The following is a 22,627-nucleotide window of genomic DNA, read 5'->3' on the forward strand; positions in this document are numbered from 1 at the left end:
ATCAAAACTCTAATATATAAATTAATTATGTATTATTTACTTTTAACTAAAATTTATGTAAGTTTGATGAGTATATTAATCTAAATCGATTATATTTAAAAAGACAAGAAAAAGACAAGACTTTATTTCCCAAACCTTGCATTAAATGTTGAGGCACGTGGTCCTTGTTCTTGGTCAATTGTCTCATGGACTGTTTGGTTTGATTATGTGACGTCATCAAAACCTTTTATTTCATTTAAATTAAAAGCAAAAAGCACAGCAGGTTACATTTATTATTACTAAATAATAAAATATTCGTTAATATGAGATAAACCAAAGGGAGGTAATTAAGGGTTTCCGAAAATATTAAAACAAATGTTAAATATATTCAAATTTCACAAAATACACTTTAGACGGACACTTGCCATCGAAGCAGCGCAAAGGAACCTGAAGACCTTCCTTTGACGCCAAAACTTCTACGAAACAGTAATGATTTCACCAATTGGTTTACAATTCTTTGCTAATTGAGGGTTTGATTGCAAAGCCAATCTAAATTATCCATTTTTTCAATCAATTTTAGTCTGGAGTGATGAACTTTGGAGAATTTATAGCAATGATTTGCTAATTGATCTGAAAATGAACACAAATACAAAGACGGGGCCTCCTACTTTCAAGCTCGTCCTTCTGGGTGATGGTTTGTTTTCATTCCTTTTTATTACCCCTTTTCCAATTCACGTGATTTAGCTGTTGTCGAAATTTGCCCTTCTTATGCAGAACAATTTTAAACCAGTGTGTAAGAATCTCTTAACATTTTCAATTTCGGGGAAATCGTTAAATAGCTGTAAGACTCTGGATTTGATGGAATTTGTGAAGAAAGTCAAGCTAGAATGGATGAGTCGTAAGAATTATGATGCCCGGTGGTGAATTCCCGTCTATAGCTATGTTTTTTATTTTATTCTCCTTTTAGTCTTGAAAATATATTTCTTCTAGAAGATTTCATGTGTTTGGTACAAAATTTACTGGCATGGTGGTATGCCCCAATTTGGTCTTACAAATCAAACTCATCACAATACGAGTAATAACATTTGCACAGAAGTGTGAGAATTGTAATTTAGGTGAACGAGCCAGGTAAACCCCATCTTTGCATGGCCTAGTGGCAAGGCTGAGTTATTGCAATGATGAGGACACCAGGTTCAAGCTCCAGTGGGATATTTTAGAAAAATCCTTTATTATGAACATAAGGGAGTTGAAGATGTTTGGTGTAGCACCGGCATTGCTTGCCAATTGTCAACCTATGATTGTCAATAAAGACGTCGAGTTTATGCCTCTTAGGAAAAGACACATGATGGCTGTGTTGGCATTCTCAGGAAGAGACCTTTCATAGAACCATGTTAGAACTGACAGAGTGAAAAAAGAAACACAAGGATCAATTATGCAGTAGACACATTGATAACCTGGTGGTCCACCATGCTAGAGTTTCCGAAGTGAAATAAAAACAGTTAGGAAAGAACAAGGAGGATCAATTACCCACAAATAGCGGAAGTGTTCACTGCAAAGTCTCAACAGCCAATTGCAACCTATTGGTGAGAATCCTCTTCTTAAGTAATTGCTCCTCTGCATTTGAGAGGTAATTCGTATCTTCTCTGGATTTTGAACAAGTTACATGGGCCACCTGAGTTAAAAAAATAGCTGTGGTAGCCCTTTTCATGGAAACCCTTGTTCAATACTAGGCTACGACTGCTTATATTAAATCAAAGATGACTGTCTATTTGACATTAGAAAGATACTGTCAATATCATTCATGATGTTCTCGTGATAAGTGAAATGAATAGTTTCTTTTTAGCTAAATACCAGGTGATCTTCCTTAGGATCTCCCAATGATAGCTAGTTAAATATAATCTGTCTGAAAGTCCTTAGCAGAATATATTTGGGATAGGCGGTTTTTTATGAGGACCATTTAGATCAAGTAGAGATGAGTAATCTGATGCCTTGCCAGAGTATAGTCTGCTATGCTAGAGCATTTACATAATAAGGCTAAATAGTGCTAGTCAGTCTTTGTATAGAAAATTATTGAGAACTTTCAAATTATGTTTTGCTCTTATTTGATGAATTTGTTTTCTGAAATATCCCTAGTGATCACTGCAAATTGTCACCACCTCACTGCCACTGGTTGCTCTGAATCCTCATCTTAAATAATTGCTGCTCTGAATTTCTGAGGAAGATTTCTTTTTTTGTGAGTTTTGACAAGTTACACAGGAACATCTGAAGTAAAAGAATTGTTTCAGTAGTATCCTTCAAGGTACCCCTGCTTAATGATAGCTTACAGCAGTTTGTATGAAAACAAAGATGACTTTCCACTGGTAATTAGAGAGATACGGCACATCTTATTCATGATGTTAAGGTAGGTCAAACTAATAATTCTTTCTAGGCTAAGCACCAGGTGGCCTTCTGTAAGAATCTCACTGATGGTTACATTAGTCTTCAATATTGTCTATCTGTAAGTTCTTGCCAGAATATTTGATGAAGAAAAGCTCTACACAGCTGAATCCAGGCGCAGAATATATGGATGTGGAATCTTTCCAGTAGCATCATTTAGAAATGAAGTTTGGTCCAATTTTCTTTTCAATTCAACTTCTCAATATAGAAGTAAGGATGAGCAAATAGGTGCCATGCACAGTATATTTTCTGCTCTGCTAGAGCATTGTCATAATCAAGCTCAATGCTGCGAGTCAATATTTTTATTTTAAATTACCAAGTAGTAGAACTTCAAATCTACATATAGCTGTCATTAGCAACTTTTTTTTTGGAAGTATCTCAAGTGTTTGCTGCAAAGTCTGGCCAGCCCATCACTACCTAGTATCAGTTGCGCATAATGCTTTTCATAAATAATTACTGCTCGGCATTTGTGAGGAAGATTCTTTGCTGTGTGTTTTTTGATGAGTTACATGGTTCTACCTGAAGAAAAGTAGCTGGAGTAGCCTTCTCCAGGGACTACTTCTTAGATATAGGCTACATCTGTTCAATTAAAATAAAAATGACTTCGCACTGGTAATTAGAGAGATACTGCGCATCTCATTCATGATGTTATCAAGTCATAGTATCATTTCATTTTAGCCAAGTATCAGTTAATGACTAATTTTTCTATAATCTGTGTAAAAGTCCTTGGCAAAAGATATTTGATGGTATGGGTTATTTCTGTTAGCATCATCTACGAATAAAGCTCGGTTCATTTTTCCTTTACTTACAACTTCTCTTTATATTGAAGAGATAATTTAGAAGTAGAGACGAGTAAACTGGTGACACTCTAGAGAGTGTTTTCTTCTCTGCTAGAGCATATCCATAATAGGCTAAATAGTAAATACTGCCAGTCAATATTGTTATAGAAAATCATCAAAAACTTTTGAACTAAATGTAGCTGCGATTTGGCTATTTCTTTTGCAAACATCTCAAGTGACCGAGTTGTTCAGAATCCGCTTCTTAAATAATCATTTCTCCACATGAGAATGTTGTATTTTGTTTTGTTTTTAAACATGTGGTTCACCTGAAATGAAAGAACAGTTGTAACTTGCAGGAGTCTCCTATATGGGATCCCTGTTTAACAATAGGCTACAGCTGTTTTATACCAAAACAAGGATGACTTTTCCACTAGTCATTAGAGAGATACTTGACATCACATTCATGATGCTGTCAAGGTAAGTCAACTTAACAATTCTTTCATCTAAGTACTAGGCGGTATTCTCCAAGAATTTTGTTGATTTGTACTTTGGCTTTTAATAATGTCTATCTGAAAGTCGTTAGGAGAGCATATTTGAAGATATGGGGTCTTTTCAGTAGCATCATCTAGAAATGAAGCTTGGTCCATTTTTCCTTCACTTCATTTTCTGTTTTTTATTTGAGCGATAGTTTAGAGGAATTAGAGATAAGTCAGTCTAACAATCATTGTTGTCACTAACAAATGAAAAACACTCTCTATATCCTTAGTCATACTTGTTCAGCAGCTAAGAGTTTATAAACTTGCATTTTCTTTTAGGCTTTTTATTCTTGGAGTTGCTACAAGTAATAAACTTAATGCAAGCTTGAAGATGAAGAAAATTAGAGTAAAAAATTGGTAAGAAGTTGACTTTTTCCAGTTTATTATAGAAATATGAGAAAGTATAAAAGAAAATCATATATACTCTCTCTCTTAATCTGGTACATTATATTCTTGTAGTTCTCTCAACCTTAAGAAGCAGATTTGGGTCAAGACTAAGGTCATTTTAGTACACAATTACATTTCAGCACGTGGATTTGTGACGATAACAGCCTATAATACTGAAAAATTACTTGTTTGCAGTCCAGAATGGAACACTCTGTTGCTAATTTTTTTATTAGAAGGTGTTGCACTTACAGAGAGATATAGATAGCCGTTCCATGAATATTAGGAATCTTCTTATGTTCAAAAGTATTTATACCTTTCAAGACAGACATTTTCAATGCTATTCCATACAGAACATATGCATGTAGATTGGTTAAATGGCCAGTTCTTCTGGTTGCTAACACAAGATAATTGAATAAGCTGCTTTTCTTACTGCTCAGACGATCATCCATAAATGCTGGCTATATTATGTGTGTGTGTGTGTGTGTGTGAACCTAATCTCATGCAATAGCTGAGTTCTAGATCTAGCTTCAGTGAAGATAGTATCCATTTTCCCTTTCTTACTACTTCCTCCTTTATTGCCCCTATCACCAATTTTTAATCCACCTCAATCCATTATTTTTTTCCAAGATTTTTCTTAGCTATCATAATGCTTATAACTAGGCTTTAGCTTCAATCATATTGTTTGAGTCTTTCCCAAAATCACACATGGAGATACCTAAAGACTGGCCATTTTTCTCTTGGAAAACTCCTTCCCCAGCCTTACTTGGATTACCCTTGGCAGTCCCATCAAAATTAAACTTAATCTAGGCTATTTGACAGCCATCTCAACTTCCCCTTGACAAAGGGACCAAAATCATCTTTGGAGACTTATCCCAATTCGTTGATTGCCATTTCCATTCTATTCCAAATTCTTTTCACTATTCTTACTTTGTCATGAAAGATTCTTTTGTTCCACTCCAACCAAATATTCCAAACTAAAACTATAGAGAAATAGTCCCAGATAAACCTCCATCCAAGACTCTTGATTTTCATTTCCCAACTTGCCAAAAGACTTGGAATATGTGGAGGTGTAATCAACAACACCTCTCATTTCTCCATGAATCATCTCCAAGGCTGATTTGAGAAATCGTAGTGCAAGAATAAATGATAATTGGTTTCATTATTGTTTCTACACATCATGCAGAAGGAGGGGCCCTACTTATCAAACTGTTGAAGTCTGTCCCACGTTAGGGCACGCCTTCTAGAGGTGATCCATAAAATGGCATTGGCCTTGGGGGGCCCATTTGCAAACCAAATCTTCTGATCGATATTAAGAGGGGTTGATCACATTCTTGAAGAATTTGAGAGAAGATGATTTGATCAATATCCAACCACTTCCATGTCCTTCCCACACCATCTTATCCTCCCTGTCCTCTATTGGAATGGGCCGGTTATCCAACTTCACCTAAATATTGTCACAAATATCCTTCATCTCAATCATAGGAGGCATAAGGAGTCTCCATTTTTGGGATGTATCTCGTACCTCCCAATAGTCTTTAAGCTTGACACCTATGCAATCCTCAAAGTCTGAAACAATTGGGCTAATTCTCTGATTCTCTTGTAGTGCATTGTCATCTATTCAGCTACCCCTCAAGAATTTTTCATGTCCCCTCTCCCCAAAGTCCACTTGATGTCAGTGGGAATAAGCTTGCAATATAATCTGATGAAGTTTTAAATGCTAGGTCCTTGGGGAAGAGTCAACAAACTTGAAAAGATCCCACGTGAAAGTTATTTGGACTGAAAAACCTTGTTCCAAAACCTATCTTTCTCCTCATAAATCCTCCAACATAATTTGGAGCCTAATGCCTTATTCACTAGGTTGCATGGAGACACATCCCTGATCCCTTGGGATGCGTCTCAGGGACTGGGATGTGTCTCTGGTATCGGAGACATGATTGGAGACGTTTCTGCTTGCAGGAGATGTTCTGCTTCCGTCATTCTGAATTCATTGAAAAATTTAGGGGTTTTGACCTTAGGGATTAATTCTACATATGTAGATTTTCTACTTCCACACTCCTTTGCAGCTTTCCAAACATCTTTAGCCAATAACTCCCAAAACTTTTGACAAAATTCAGCTTGGAAAGCATCCAAACGCAACACCTTCCTAGCCCCCAAATAGAAAGTGGTGTTGTGTATTTCCTTCATAGAAAAAGGGCTCAAAAGAAATTGATTCTACCTCTCATTGCTCAAATTGGGGATATTCCTCAACATAGATTCTTGTGTTTCTACATCATTCTGTGGAATTGAGGCCAAAAGTTCTTTGAAAAAATTAACTCCTTTTCCAATGGTCTCAATGTCTTCGACCATATTACTTGAAGGCAGTTGAACTCAAACAATTTTATTTCTTTGTCTTCTAATACTTTTGGCCAGATGAAAAAATTTAGTGTTAGCATCCTTCTCCAGCCAGTTAACTCTAGATTTTTGTTGCCAAAAGATCTCCTTCAGCCTCATATTTTGTTGTGCTCCTTTATTGTGATAATTTGCTTTTTTCTTAATTCCTCTGTCATACCATTGATTGCAATTTCATTCTCTTTTGAATCTCTACTTCCGTCATATTTTCTTTTCAAATAATTTCCCCACAATATCTCTATTCTAGGCCTTAGCTTGTCTTTTCACTTCAGCTATTTCTTTGAAGGATGTACCTCTTACACCCCTTTAGATCTACCTCCCACCATTTTGTAAGGGCTTCGCTGAAGTCAGAATGTTCATACCAGGACTCCATTTTGAAAGGACACTCTTGAGGCTTTTTTCATTGTTTATTGTCAATTCCATTGGCCAATTATCTGATTGTAATATCCCCTAATGGGACCCTTTTATATTCTGTCCTAGAATCACAATTTTATTACATAGAGAGAACAATAGGACACTAATGTCAACTAAAGCTTGGTCTGGGACCTGCACAACAAATTAGACAACATTTCTATTATGTCATGATAGAACATATATTTGTCATTCTTAATATATTGCAAGGTGTATATGAAGGATTCAACAATCCTTTCTCTCTCTACACCTGTTCTCATATGGAGCTCAAGGAGAATCACACAAGGTGCCATGAGTCTATATCTCTCCAACAAGCCCAAGAGCACCAAGGACCTCGTCAACTTGCCCTCCTGGCCCACACTCAGGGTTGGCATACCTGCTGGAGCCTAGTGCTCTTGCTTCCTTGTATTCTCCATCCATTTGTGGATGGTGAGATTGAAAGGTATTACAGAATCCATCATATAATTTACTTAATCGTCATATTAACAGTTAGTGATAGAAAGGCATATTTACACAGTCTCACATATTGCAGTCTATATTATATTACTATTAAATACTGCATAAGAACATTATCAAGCATCATATATTAAACATACATATTAAGCACATCCCCATGCATACCATCAAGAACAAGGATGTTACTGCCTGTAATTTAATAACAGTTCTGATCTGATCTGATCGATGGTGCTGTCATTGGAGGCTTTTGATTCCTTTCCTTTATATTTCAATGTGAGGGAGAGGACATGCCTCTTCATAATGTATGCCCTTTGGCAAGAGACACACCCTTTCACCATTAGCACCCTTTGAAAGAGTGCAACTCTTCGTTGTTTCTGCCCTTTGAAAGGGACACAACCTTTCACAATCAGATCTGCACTTCTTATCTAAATCAGATCTGCATTTGTGATTCCCCCAAATTATCCCCCCTCAAATGAGGTTCTCTTCTCCCTTTTATATCTCATGTTTGAGGGGGTCACAACTTTTCATTCCATTTCCTTTGACCATTCATTAACTGAATTAAATTAATTATATTCTTTTATTTTAATTTTATTTTTTATTTTTTATTCATTTGAATTTGAATTTTATTATTATTATTTACCATTAAATTCTATTTCAAAGTGGGGACATTACACTGATCCTTTGTAGTGAATAACTTTTGAACAAAAGAAAATAGTAGAAAGCATCTAGTTTGAAGAGACCAAAAATCTATCCAACCTACACAAAATATTATCTTCCCCTCTTCTGTTATTCTAAGTGAACCACCTAGATTTTGGAGCAAGGTCAATCAACATTGCCTCCCCACACAGATTTCTGAAATCCATAGAGCCAGGAGACAAGGATGCTCTACCTCCTTGCTTCTCTTCTAGGCACAAAATATTGTTAAAATCCCTTCTAGGATCCAATTGTCCACTTGATACAATTGCCTTATATTTTTTAAATCTTCCCATGGCCTAGTTATTTCACCAATATATCGTTTGAACTCATTGGTGACATCAAAAACCCCTCTAAACTGGCTAATAGAGACCTTGAAAGATGGTAGAAACCACTCTACAAGAGGACCTAAAAGTGGGGAGATTGCATTGCAATGCTCCAATCTTCTGTGTTCTTATTCTCTAAAGTATCCACCATCACCTCAGTATTGCTCCGATAAACTATTGGTTCCTCTCATTCTTCCATGATGTTCCTAATGGGGCTTGTTTCCCTTATTAGCCCCATTTCAACACTAGACTCTTTAGTTTCCTGGATTATGACTTCCTTGAGAGCAATTTGTTCTATAAAAAGTGGGGACCCATGAAGGTAGTCTTTATCCTAATTTATTCTCACTTCTAAAGGGGAAATATCACTTGCCTTCTCCACTTCTCCTTTGTTTCCTTGTGAATGAATTTGTCATCTTTTCAATCTTTGTACTCCCTTGCTAGATGACCAACTTTCTAGCATCTGCAACATCTAATGGGGAGACATTCATAGTCCAATTCTTGGGTCCATTCTCCTAGAACAGCAGCCATTTTAATAGAAGGCATGATATATACCTTCTTTCGGCGCTCCTCTTTTTCCCCGTTTGCATAGGAAGCACCTTTTTCACTGAATTTGCTCATATATATATATATATATATACTTTCTTCACTAATATTGTCTTATATGTTTTTTTATATGATACAATTAACACATAAGACTATGCATTTATATGGATTAAAATTTAACTGTTCAAAATGTTGAGTTTAGCAATCAGACTGAAAGTAGATAACAGAAAACATAAATGCAACACATAACACAGTGATATTCTGGGAAAACCTCCCTCTTGGAGGTGAAAAACCCAGCAAGAAAATCTCAGATCCGATTAGATTAGGCACAACAGCAAATTACAACATTACCCTTCTAGGGCATACAATGCAACTTATCTGATATATGATGCTGATCAGAAATCCAAACTTGACAGTGACGCTCAGAATGTAGTTTGCTGATCCTAGATTGAAGTTCACTTGCTCTTTGAGAGTGATTGCACTACAACCACAGGGATTCGGCAGTGTGAAGCAGGTTCGGCAGCCTTAGACAATCTTCAGCAGACTTAGAATGATATTCACTTAGGCTGGAACAGATTTGCTCAATCTAGATCAGATTTGCTTCACCAAGAAACAAGTTTGCTGAAGGTTGCAGATCAGATTCGCTGATGTTTGATGCAGATTGCTATTAGATAGTTCGTACATAGCAGAGATAGATTGCTAGGTCGGATCCCTTCTAGGGCCGACTTGATTGACTTGAGATTACAAGTTACCTTACATATATAGGAAATCATACAATCAATAATCTTGGTCGGCCTTAAACAATTTTGGCGCCAAGTAACAATAAATTCAAGTTCTTTACAATTTTCTTGAATAGGTCTTGACCTATAATTACAAATAACCGCCAGCTTACACAAGATACATTTTGGGTCAGGACTTAACCACAAGTTACTTAATCCGCCCATATAGGGCCAGCCTCAAATCTGATCAATGCAACATGGAATGATGATAAAATGCTAAGGCCGACAGGCCAATTAGCATTTGTATGTGCTAGGTCGGCCCTAGAAGGGATCCGACCTAGCTACACATCAACACTCCCTCTTAGCTAGGATGGATACCTTCTGAATAATCAAGTCACATAGTGAAAACCACCATGGCTACTCCCAGAGGGTGGGTCCATCATGGCTACTCCCATGGATGGAAAACATAAGTGCTTATTGTCATCTCAACATGACGTTCACCATAGCTACTCCCAGAGGGTGAACAAGCACGTCATGGAATTTCTTCCATGACATCCACCATACCTACTCGCAGAGGGTGGATCCACCATGCCTACTTGCAGAGGGTGAAAGAGGGCTTTCACCTCAAACTTCTCCCAGAGAAGAGTGCATGGCCACCATGCCTACTCGCAGAGGGTGGAACGAGGGCTTTCACCTCAAACTTCTCCCAGAGAAGAATGCTTCTCCACCATGCCTACTCGTAGAGGGTGGATCCACCATACCTACTCGTAGAGGGTGGAACAAGGGCTTTCACCTCAAACTTCTCCCAGAGAGAATGCATTAACCAAAAGATGTGGCTTCCTCTGAAGTTGAAAGAAATTGGCTCCCTTCGAGCCTGACAAGCTTTCTCTGAAGCTAAATATGTCAAGCTGCCTCTGACATTTCCTCGTTTTAGAAAAGGAAGTCTTCATTTGACCTTTGCTCCTCCTAAGATGTCCCTATGCCAACTTCTGCAGAAGAAGCAAGAGGAGTAGACCTGAATTTGCAATCTCGAGCAAAATGACCATACTTGTCACACTTAAAAGTATGGATGTGAGATAAGTCCTTCTTCCTTTTTGATTTAGGGGCAGGATCTGAATCTCTGTCTCTATCCCACTTTCTTCCTTTGCCTTTATCCATATGCAAAGCAAGGACTTGATTTTCTACATCATAATGATCACGCTCAATTCCTCTTGCTATCAACCGTGACTCTTCTTGTATGCAATCTGCTCTCAAACGATCAAACTTGGGAAGTTCTGATCTTGCACTGATTCCTTGAATGTAAGACTCCCAAAATGCTGGAAGACCATTGAGAGCAAGCATGGTCAAGTCACTGTCATCAACAACTTTCCCAATGGATTAGAGCTGATCTCTCAAATCAGAAATCCTCATGAAGTATGCTATGACGGATTCACCTTTCATCATCTTGATGTGATGAAGCTGCTGCTTCAAAGCTAGGGCACGACTAGTGTTGTTGATTTCGTACATCTCTTCTAATGTCTTGAACATTTCGCTGTCAGTCTTCAGCTTGGAGATGATCGGTACAATATGATCCTTCACGGAGTCAACCAGCATTCTTTGAGCTTGAAAATCTTTCTTCCTCCATGAAGTCTTTTCCTCTTTTGCCTCAGGTTCAATGGATGATCTCTCCACAAAGTCTGCAAGATCACTTCCATTCAATGCAAGCATGATTCTGAATCTCCATGACGTGAAGTTGGGTGCACCATCCAATCTATCTTCAACCTTGAGACTGTTCAACATTTCGAATGAAGTGATAAGAGTAAAGAGGAAGAGGGGGAACAACTACAATCAATCTGATTACTCCTAATTCGAACCAAGCTTTGATACCATGTTGAGTTTAACAATCAGACTGAAAGTAGATAACAGAATTTTATAAATGCAACACATAACACAGTGATACCTTGGGAAAACCTCCCTCTTGAAGGTGAAAAACCCAGCAAGAAAATCTCAGATCCGATTAGATTAGGCACAACAGCAAATTACAACATTACCCTTCTAGGGCATACAATGCAACTTATCTGATATATGATGCTGATCAGAAATCCAAACTTGACAGTGACGCTCAGAATATAGTTTGCTGATCCTAGATTGAAGTTCACTTGCCCTTTGAGAGTGATCGCACCACAACCACAGGGATTCGGCAGTGTGAAGCAGGTTTGGGAGCCTTAGACAATCTTCGGCAGACCTAGAATGATATTCGTTTAGCCTGGAATAGATTTGCTCAATCTAGATCAGATTCGCTTCACCGAGAAACAAGTTCACTGATGTTTGATGTAGATTGCTAGTAGATAGTTCGTACATAGCAGAGATAGATGTATTTTTCTTATGACTTGATTGACTTGAGATTACAAGTCACCTTACATTATAGGAAATCATACAAATAATCTTGGTCGGTCTTATACAATTTTGGCGCCAAGTCCAATAATTACAAATAACTGCCAGCTTACACAAGATACATTTTGGGTCAGGACTTAACCACAAGTTACATAATCCGCCCAAATAGGGCCAGCCTCAAATCTGATCAATGCAACACGGAATGATGATAAAATGCTAATGCCGACAGGCCAATTAGCATTTGTATGTGCTAGGTCGGCCCTAGAAGGGATCCGACCTAGCTACACATAAACACAAAATTTTGATATCCTTTCCACATTTATTGAATTGAGGTAATAAATTCTTTTGTGTGTTGACGATAATAGTTTTTGTATATCGTAGCTCTCACAAAATAGTAAACATCTTTCACTCCTAATGTTATGTATTCAATTCAAATTTCTGTTTTCACATTTTCATTTGTGCTACAACTCATTAGTGCAATAAAGCTTATATGTTACAGTTTATTTTGAAAATTAGGAAAATACAGCAACATATGCAAGGGGGCAAAAACAATGTTTTAATTGGCGAGTGCTGGATGTTATGCATTTGGCTCAGGTGGATCGTACCTATCAGAGATTTTAGAATGATAGTTTTGAAATATGTTAAGAGCTAAAAATTTTGGGGTTAAAAAGAGAGAAGAAAATGGAACAGCCTAAAAATAGAAAACAAGTAGATGAGTGCTTAAGAGAAGCTGCCAAGCGCAATAGCAAACAATCCTTTATAATTGCTAAAGACCTGCTTGGTGAAAAAGTTTGTGGTTGGTGTGAATTTGATGGACACTAACAAATCAACATTCAGATTTTTCTTAATTCTGTCAGGAGGCTTGGGGTTTGCCCAGGGTTTGGCCTGGACACCCTAGGTACCCTATTGTGAATTTGACAGACATTGATAAGTCAACAGTCAGCAGTTTTTTGCTTGTTTTTCTGTTGGGAGGCATGGGGTTCACCCAAGGTTTGGACTGGGCACCCCAGGTACCCTACCTGGGGTGGTCAAGCTGAACACTGGGCAAACCCAAGGCCATCTCACCCCAGAATCGAGACCTGAACCATATTCGTGCAATTTGTTAGGCACAAAAGTGAAGGACCTGGTAACATATCAAATTTTAATTTCCTAGACATATGAGAATAATATGTTGTGTTCATTGAGGGAAAATCCTTTGAATTTTTGGTTAGAAAAGTAAAATATTGAAGTTCACCTCAACAGCACCATTGGGGATGTACTAGCAGTGTACTTTTAGGCTCCATTTGCAGGGGATGCGACCTGAATGTCCCCTAGGTGTTCACTATCCACAAGAAATGTAGCTAGGATTTTGCCTGATCTCCCCTAGGTTTTGGGAGCATTAGGGGACAGATCCTATATGTTCCAGTGGCTGTGTCCCATGTCTCTAAAATATAGGGGATGTCCACTCCACCTCTGTTGACATGTGCCCATGTTTTATTGGATCTTGTTTGCTTTGGTTAGAGAGGCAGTTGCAGATGACTATCTAATTAGCTAAAGCAAAATGTTAAAGGTCGATTTCATAGATGCCAGATAGAAGAAATTCAAGAAAAAAAACCATTATAAAATACACTGGTCAAAATGTCTAGCCAAGCTAAGTATTATTACAAAACTAAAGGAATATTGCTTCAAATTTGTTAAAGATCGACTAAGATCACTTTGTTATGTTTCCTGTGAATGCTAATAATGTATGTGTTTGTTCAGATTCTTCTTCCAGAACATCTTTCTTTTCAGAAAAATCATTTCTGGTAAAATCTCCCTTAATTTTTAAATTTCTTTTTAACTCTTAGTGAATTTGGCTTATGAACTTGTTCATTTTCCCAGTGAATTTGAAAACTAAAAGTTAATTTCTATTGTGTATAATTGTAAATCCTAATTCATTACTTTATCTAAGGAAATTTGATATAATGAATCTTGTAGTGAAATTGGCCCTTGATCAAACATGGAATTGAGACCAAAAAATAAAACATTTGTTGTGAATGTAAATTTTGAAGTGGAAGTCAATACTGGTAGCAAGACAAATGAAAGAGGGTAATAAATAATATTTTCTTAATTTTTTGATGAGGAGTTTTTAATGGATTATTGTAGGAGTTAACTGTTTCATTAATATATATGTGGATCTACATGTACCAATGCAGTGGGGTCTTAAATAATAAATATGTATTTTATATGTGTGTCACGTTCTTAATAATCTGACATATTTGTTTCATCCCATGCAGTGCAACTTCCCATCAGCATGACAAATTATAAGTGAACATACAGTGAATTAATTTGCTAATAGGTTTTCTCCACACTCTCCTCTTTAGGCAGCCCAGTCTAATTATGTGTCATAGTATATCCTTATGATGTAATTGTTGCTTATTTTGTATGAAATAATCATGGCCTCACTTGCATTACATCTAGTTTCATGGTCTAATCTTCCTATTTGTGTATTAGTACCCTGCAATACTTTTCCTTTCTTAGGATTACCTATCAATGCAATATTTCTTTTAACTTTTTGTGGATTTTGTCTTTTTAAGTTTCATCCTGTCTGGTTTGTTTGTCTACCTAGTTTTTTTTAACAATCTCATTTCTCCTTCTATACCTTTGTTTGTACCTAAACATTATGTTTTGCATGCGTAATTTTCACATATGTTTTCTCGTATATTGCTTGTATGTCAGCTTTATGAGTATGCCAATTATTGTGATCTTTCTGTTTGGTTTGTTTTTAATATTTTATTGATCTATTTTTCCCATTTTTCTTAGGCGCCTTGACTAGGATATGTGTATTCTGTTAATAGTTTCACTCATGTATTTGATTCTTGTGTAAGTGATGATTTGGATATTTGGTTTTATGGCAAATGCTTCTAGTATTTGTATAGAAGATAAATTAGTGGCCATTTTCTGCAGGGAGAGTTGGAAAAACATCCCTGGTCTTGCGATATGTAAATAATGTCTTCTCTGACTCACAAACAGCAACAATACAAGCTTCTTACCTTACAAAGCGTCTCAATATTAATGGAACGGTTGTGACGCTTTCCATTTGGGTGAGTGTTTTAACTTCTAATCCTGAAAACATTTCATGATTGTTTTAATTGGTTCCTATTTCCCAATGACATGTAAAGGAGATTGGTTAATGTTTCCTCTACCTCAAGATAAACTTTTCTAATGTTTTCTTGGTTGGTATTTTCTAGACATCTAAAATTTAAGAATGTGATAATCATCATTAGTTTAATCAGTCTATAACATGTGAGCTTATGTTTTGTCTCTAACAACCAAAGTGCTAATCATTGCAGATTAACATTTTTTCCCTTTATTTTGAAGTTTTTCCTAATGAGAATTTAATATCCATGCTTACATTTACCAGCCCAAAATGATTGAAAGCTATTTAAACTCGTGCATGCAATTGTAAACAGGATACAGCAGGCCAAGAGCGATTTCATGCTTTAGGCCCTATTTATTATCGAGATGCAGATGGTTTGTACTTTTGTTTATCATTTCTGTGTTTTTGCTTATTTCCATATTTTTTACAATTCATTTGGCTCACATTTTGTGTATATATCTTATGTGTCATGGAATTGCAGCAGCACTGTTGGTGTATGATGTCATGGATAAGGATACCTTCACTCGTGTTAGGAATTGGGTGAAGGAACTTCGCCAGATGGCATCCAAGAACATAATATTAGCAATTGCTGCAAATAAGAGTGACTTAGTAAGGTCACAAAAGATTGATTTACAAGAGGCAGAAAGGTATAGTTGTCACATTTCATTGCTTTTCTTATTTCATAGAAGAAATTGATGACACTTAAAATACATCACTAAGCAGTCGAGATCGAAATTATAAAAAAATTAACAACTTTAGGCTAGTTAACTTTTAATTGTTTCTCTTTAATAGAGTAGTACTATTTTAGAGTAATGTTTCTTGCACTCAATTTTTTTTATAACACTATTCAGGATTCTATCTTATGTAACATTGGAAGCATCAATATTCAATGTGATTGCATTTGTGTTTTTAGATAAACTTATAAGCGTTCAATGATAGTGGCCCTTTCAATTCAAAGATGAATAAAAAGTGCATGAACTACCAAAATCATATGTAGCATGCAAACAAGAGCAGTTAAAACTAGTATTTTTTATTGTGAGATTGTAGGACTTGTTGTGACCTTTTCACACATCGCCCCATTGCAAATGGGGACCCCCTCTTTCTTGCTTTCTGCATCGTGTTAGTTTAGGGTTTTGGCAGTCAGGTGACAATTTTGAGCTTTCAATGCCCAAGTCTCAAGTTTTGAATTGTGATCATGCCTAAGGTGCTATTAGGGTTTTGAGTTTTGAGTAGGATCAAGCGTGTAAAATGTTAAATTGTTAATGTGATCCTAATTATGTCTAAGTCTGGATTTTGAGCATCAGTGAGTTTAATTGAGTCTAAGTCGGTGATATTTTTGTGCCTAAGCATCAAGGGGTCCTTTATGAGTTGTTTTTCCTCTCCTAGTAGGTTAACTAAGTCAAATTTGCACTTTATCCTGATAGAATCCTAATTTTCCCACCCAAATTCAGATAAATCTGACTAAGTCCCGATGCATAATGATGAAATTTGACATATCCAGACGTTTTTTTGTGTGAGAATCATCAAATTCCCAATGGAAAACATTAAATTGAGGTCTAGAAGTCAGTTTTCTTGATGGAGGACGTTTTTCCCTAAGCTCTTTGGACAAATTTTCGATGACCCATGATTTTTCCTACTCAAATTCAGATAAATCTGACTAAGTCCCGATGCATAATGATGAAATTTGACATATCCAGACGTTTTTTTGTGTGAGAATCATCAAATTCCCAATGGAAAACATTAAATTGAGGTCTAGAAGTCAGTTTTCTTGATGGAGGACGTTTTTCCCTAAGCTCTTTGGACAAATTTTCGATGACCCATGATTTTTCCTACTCAAATTCTTGATGAGGGGCTTTTTTCCTCAACTGTCTTGAGATTTGTCCTGATGGACTATGTTTTTTCACTAGGAGGCCTAAAATTTGTCTAAGTATTGAAAATTACCCTGATGAGGGTCGATTTTCCCCTGGAATGATGTATGAATTTTGATGTGGATGAAATTGACTATCCTAATGGGGGTCGATTTTCCCCAAGTCAGCTTGTGAGCAGATTCAATGGAAATTGATGTAGATGATTGTCCTGATGGAAGGCGAATTTCCCCAAAATGTGTTTTGTGACCAAAATTAATGAAAATAACTATCTAGATGGGGGTCGATTTTCCCCAAAAGTGGATTTTTGACTTAGTGAGTGAAATGAAGAGATTTTTATGCATCCTGATGGGGGGCGATTTTCCCCAAAGGTTAATTGTGATGAGTTATGGCGATTTTTATCCAGACATGGGGCGATTTTCCCCAATTGGCCAAAATTTAATGAAATTGAACGATTTTAAATGCAAATGTGGTTAAATTTAATTGTTTTTCGCCTTAGCAACAATTATTTAATGATCAAAAACAATTTTTTTTTGCTGGTAAACCATTATTTAATGATTAAAACATTTTTCCAAGGCAAATCAATTTTCCCAGGCAAGTATAAAAGGCAAGTTTTATCCCACATTGCTTGTGTGGTAAAATGTTGAGGTGAAAACTAGTTTAAATATGCCCAGCCAGCAATATAATAATATTATATTTTGCTGATGTGACTGATTGGTCTTCCCAGCTAGGACATTTTTTTTTGAGGCTGATTGGTGTTCCCAGCTAGGCAATTTTTGCCTATGTGTCCATTGAACACCATTGTTGAAAGTTGAAGTGTAGATTTAAGGGATTTGTTTGCCCAATCAGACCTGGGTGCCATCATTGGAGAGGGTTGCAGCGAGTTTTGGTGGCAGATTGGGCCACATTAGGCGAATTTGGATGGTGGCACCATCCTTGGGAGGCCACGATTTTGCTTGTGTGGCTGTTTGCTTCACTTTATGGGGCGATTTTGTTGTTTTTGCTGAGCATCCTTGATGTTTAGGGGATGCTATTATACTCAGAGCAGAGTTTGACGCCATTGCTGGAGGTGGTTTTAGCATCATTGTTGGCTGGAACTTTCATTTCCAGACTTAATTTTTCATTTCCAGCCACTCCCACACTTAGGCAATTTTGTTTGGGGGCCATTTAAGAGAGGTTTGGAGGCGTTTTTTGAGGACTACATTGTTGTTACAGTCTGAAACTCCATAGTTGCAGGTTGTCTTCAGACTTAAATTTTTATTACCAACCCTCTTCTTGCACCCATATTTGGTCATTGTGACCTTGGAAAGGTAAAATACATCCAATGTGAACATCTTATATGGCTGCAACCTCTTCAAATCAGATTCATGTTAGTTGCAGGTTGTCTTTAGACCTTTTGAGAGCCATTGTTGACCTTGGAAGGGTGTCTTCAGACACATAAAACTGAAAATCAGACCTTTTGCTCACCTTTTCCAAGAGAAATCAGACTTGTGGTATGCTTCGGGACACCATTTTGACAATTTTCTGAGTATACCAGCTTGATTTCAAACTTAGTTTTTAAAATTAGACATTATACAAGTTTGAAAATGAAGGTTTTATGAGGGTCTTATACCCTATTTTAATCAAATTTTCATTCTATTTTCATAATTCATGATAAACAACACTAGAATTTCTGATTTTCATCCCTAAATACATCTAAATCATAAAAAATCAGAACTTATTCAATTTTGAAAATGGACTATTTAAGTGTTTTTCCATGATATTGACTTCAAGTTTCACACAGGTGCCATGTCTAAATCAGGAATCGGTGAGGAAGGAACAATTGAAGATAGTACAAGAGGAATTCTATCCAGATTCACAGCTGTCCTCACGATGGAAGAAAATTACAGATACAAATATGGAATTCCTGGACATGGAGCGGATGTGGCAGAGAATGTTCGAAATAAGGAATAATGCTTCCTTCACCCCTTTCCACCAATATCATGAGGAGTGGCATATACCAAGCCACTGGCTTTCCTCAATCCATACAGTGCAATGAACTTATTTTGGAGTGTGCAAGACATTATGATCCAATTTCTAGGATGATCCGATCACCCAAAAGGGTAACTCTTGCCTACCTCGTTGAGGATGCAATTGTGGAAGTATTTGGAATTCCCAGGAGTGTGGATATGAAAGAAAGAACCAAGGATGAGTATAAAGCCAAATATAAGAAGGTGGATGTGTGCATGACAATTGTGAATAGAGAATGGATGATTGAGCCAAGGCCTCACCATTCTAAGGCACCTAAAAGGCTTGTGTACGTATTTTAAAGATGAATACAATGACTTAATATTCCTACTCAATCGAGTGATGGGGATGCCTCAGGGTGCCTTGTTTGAAGGCTGGATGTTTTATTTTATCCAGGATTGTATAAGAGGAACAATGGTCAATTGGGCCAAGATTATAAGTGACAATCTGGATTTTTCAGTTGAGGAATGTGGAAAAGACTAGGTTATTTGACATGACCTCTTACCTTGAATACATACTTGCAAAATTTGTTACATACAAGGGATTGATATGCAAAGGCGAAGTTGGGAATGGACTAGGATAATACAAAAGTTATGAATGCTATCCACAACTTCATATGCATAAAATTGAAGACTACAGAAGGGTGAACGATGCTTTCATCATGTACATTACAAGAATGTTGTAGAGTGGGATCCACAAACGGTTGTCCATGGAGGCAACTTGGTTGATAGAGAAATATGGATCATGGTACATATAGTTTCCCACCTTCACATACCTATGGATTCAAGGATTCAAATCCGTACCTTACAAACTTCCTAGGTATCCAACTGATAAAATGATCCTACTTGAGGTGGTGAGACAACTTTTGGAATTTGATTTCATTTAGAAGGAGAAGCATAGAATAGGGACAACTTTCCCAATTGCAATAGGAAAGACTTTAGAGGTGTGCCACACTACCATTGTAGCTAGTTCAGTGATTGATGAGCTTGCGTTTTATCGCCTTGGAACTTACAAGAGTAGAGATAGATTTGATCCGCATAAGAATGTTGTAAAGATCAAGGGACAAAGATTCACACATAAGATTGACATTGAGGATTATTAGGCTAATCTCATGGACGAGAATGTAGTAAGGAAGAGAATGTGGTTCAGAATGTCAGTTGATTTCATGAGGAAATGTGAACTTTTCTCCATTCCAGATTAGATAGTTGATGATAGTGATCATACCCATCCACAGTATAAAGATGAAGTGAACAAGCCCATCTTATTGCCTAACTGGTCACAACTTGAGGTGGTGGACTTGAATGTGCTTATGAGAGAAGTAAACAGTTTTTCTAGAGAATGGGTGGACAAATATATGAAGCAGTTGAGAGAGATGGGAATCACCTTCACCTATGAGAAAATGAGACAAGAGGAGCCTTCTCTTGAGGACGATGAAAGAAAAATCAACAATGCAAAGATACATGATGATGAGGAGAGCCATGCTCCTAAACGAAGGGAATGTATGCCTGGAGAATTCAAAATGAAGGGGAAGGAGATAGTTAGGCAACAAGCAAAGAAGAAGAAACACAAGCCTAGCACTCCTTTATCCACCCCTAGTTCCTCATCACTGAAGGAGATAGATATGCTAGAGAGGAGCAAAGAGTTTGAACAATGCTCCAATACAATAGTTTTACTAGAGAATATTCAAGAATTATATGCTACAACAACATCGACACCATGGCATGAAGATGAAGAGCACCCAGGATCTCCCACTGTCCAGTTAGAGGTTAATTTGGGCAATAATGTGTTTGATTTGACTAGGGATAAGGAGGAAGATGATGATGGCATCTCAGCATTGATAGGACTAGATCGAGAAATGTGTCTTGATGATGGGATGGCGATTTCCACCATTCTCGATTGGTTGCTACAGAGCATGGAGAAAAGGAAGAAGATGATGGGGACATAGCCCATTGAGGATATTGATGATTATTTAGCCAAGACAGGAAAGGAGAAAGAACCAAAGAAGGCTAAGATATTTTCCAAGAGTGCTAGGAATGAAGAAGGTGTGTGCATTGCACAAGTGGCTATCCATATGAGTAATATGACCAGAGATGTGGCTACTCCGATGGATTATCGGATTACTTCGATTGACCTTGGACCAACCATGCAGAAGCAGGAGTTCCAAGAGTTGGATGACACAGTCTAAGCAATTAGGGCATGATTGGATAGAACAATTGAGAAGAAAGATATGTTAGAGGTTGAGAATAGGAAACTCAAGGAATACATTGCAGGCATGAGGCATGAGGATCCTACTTTTGTCTTGCCTATTGCAGTTGATCTTGGATTTCACTTTGATCATGAGGCAACAAGGAATACATATGCAAAATTTGGGAAGTGGATTGAAGATATGACAAAGCAGGCAAATGATTTCCTAACTTAGTTTGTCTAGGCATTTGACAAATCGTCAATGCTCGCATTTAGGATACAAGATTTGGAAGGAGTTTGGGATGAGTTCCAGCCGATACAGGAGAAGACACTTCCCCGCCTCAAGGTGGTGAAGCGAATTCCAATGCCCACATTGATCCATGAGCGAGTTGTGCATGAGGGAGATATTTGTGATTTCCAGGGATGGTATTGTTCATTGGCGATGCATAAGTCTATTTGTGAACATGCTAGGAAACATTGTGTAGAGATGAAAGGATTGATCCATGAGATTCAATCTAAAATCCTTTCATCCATTGAAGAATTGTTAGGGGTAGATGTCAGTGCTTCTAGCGGTCTACACTTAGAAGAGTTGAGAGAAAAGATGAAGTTCATATGCTTCAACCAGTTGAATTCTTTGAAGAGGAATCAAATTGCTGATTTGGTTTCCCTGTTGATCCACATCCATAGTTCATAGAAGCTTATGCCGGATTGGGACAATGTTTTGGATGCTTGTTTGGATGCACAACAGGAGGCTTTGCCCAACATCACCATGGAGGAGCTAGACTCAGTCCTTGCCAGATTCTTGGAATATGCTGCTAGAGAGAGATGCAGGCCAAAATCTTCTAGAAGATTCCCTATTTGATGACTAGGTGTCATTCCATTGGATGACATGTTGGTGATTCCTTTTTTTGATGTAAACGCTAATTAGGGCAACTTTAGGGCTACCTTGGCATGATCTTGGCCCTTGATTCTCAATGAATCTTGGCCATTCATTTCTTTTGAGACTCTATATATACTCCATTGCCTCTCATTTGTAAGCGAGAGAGTTTTGAGAATTGTTGCTTATATGCTGTAGATTTGAATACAATCTTTGAAGTGTGGTGATTTTGTTTAAGTTTGTATGCATTTGTGGTTCTCATTGTCTCCAAGTTAGATTAGAATTTTAGATTAAAATTTGTTTCAAGTTTCTTAGATTTAATGAAAGAGTTATTGAATGCATTTGTGTGGAATCCATTTAATTCATATCACTAGCTTCTTGCTGATTGTAAGTTTGCCTTGCGTGGTCAACTAGAATTTTGTTGAACTTAACTTCAATTGTTGCATGCCCATTGGTATGCATTGCCTTGATGATATCAATGTTTGATGTTGATAATTTGAACATCTATGAAATTTACCTCAGATGATTGCACTAAGCTTGTGTCAAATTT

General features: G+C 37.2%; 1 protein-coding gene across 2 annotated transcripts in view; it reads left to right on the plus strand.

Annotated features, from left to right (window-relative positions):
• The first annotated feature begins 363 nt into the window (after nucleotides 1-363).
• The window catches only part of LOC131054122 (uncharacterized), a 64,098-nt gene continuing 41,834 nt past the window's right edge, over nucleotides 364-22,627 (plus strand). Inside the window, exons 1-5 of one of the 2 annotated variants that reach the window (XM_057988583.2) lie at nucleotides 364-465; nucleotides 560-673; nucleotides 14,952-15,088; nucleotides 15,458-15,518; nucleotides 15,626-15,791. In XM_057988583.2, coding sequence (XP_057844566.1) covers nucleotides 616-673; nucleotides 14,952-15,088; nucleotides 15,458-15,518; nucleotides 15,626-15,791 — 422 coding nt within the window. In that variant the 5' untranslated portion in view covers nucleotides 364-465; nucleotides 560-615. Of the gene's footprint in view, nucleotides 674-14,951; nucleotides 15,089-15,457; nucleotides 15,519-15,625; nucleotides 15,792-22,627 lie in introns of both variants that reach the window. The other variant, XM_057988582.2, reaches the window with a different exon arrangement.

This window comes from Cryptomeria japonica, chromosome 7 (assembly GCF_030272615.1).
Source record: "Cryptomeria japonica chromosome 7, Sugi_1.0, whole genome shotgun sequence".
Lineage (NCBI taxonomy): Eukaryota > Viridiplantae > Streptophyta > Pinopsida > Cupressales > Cupressaceae > Cryptomeria > Cryptomeria japonica.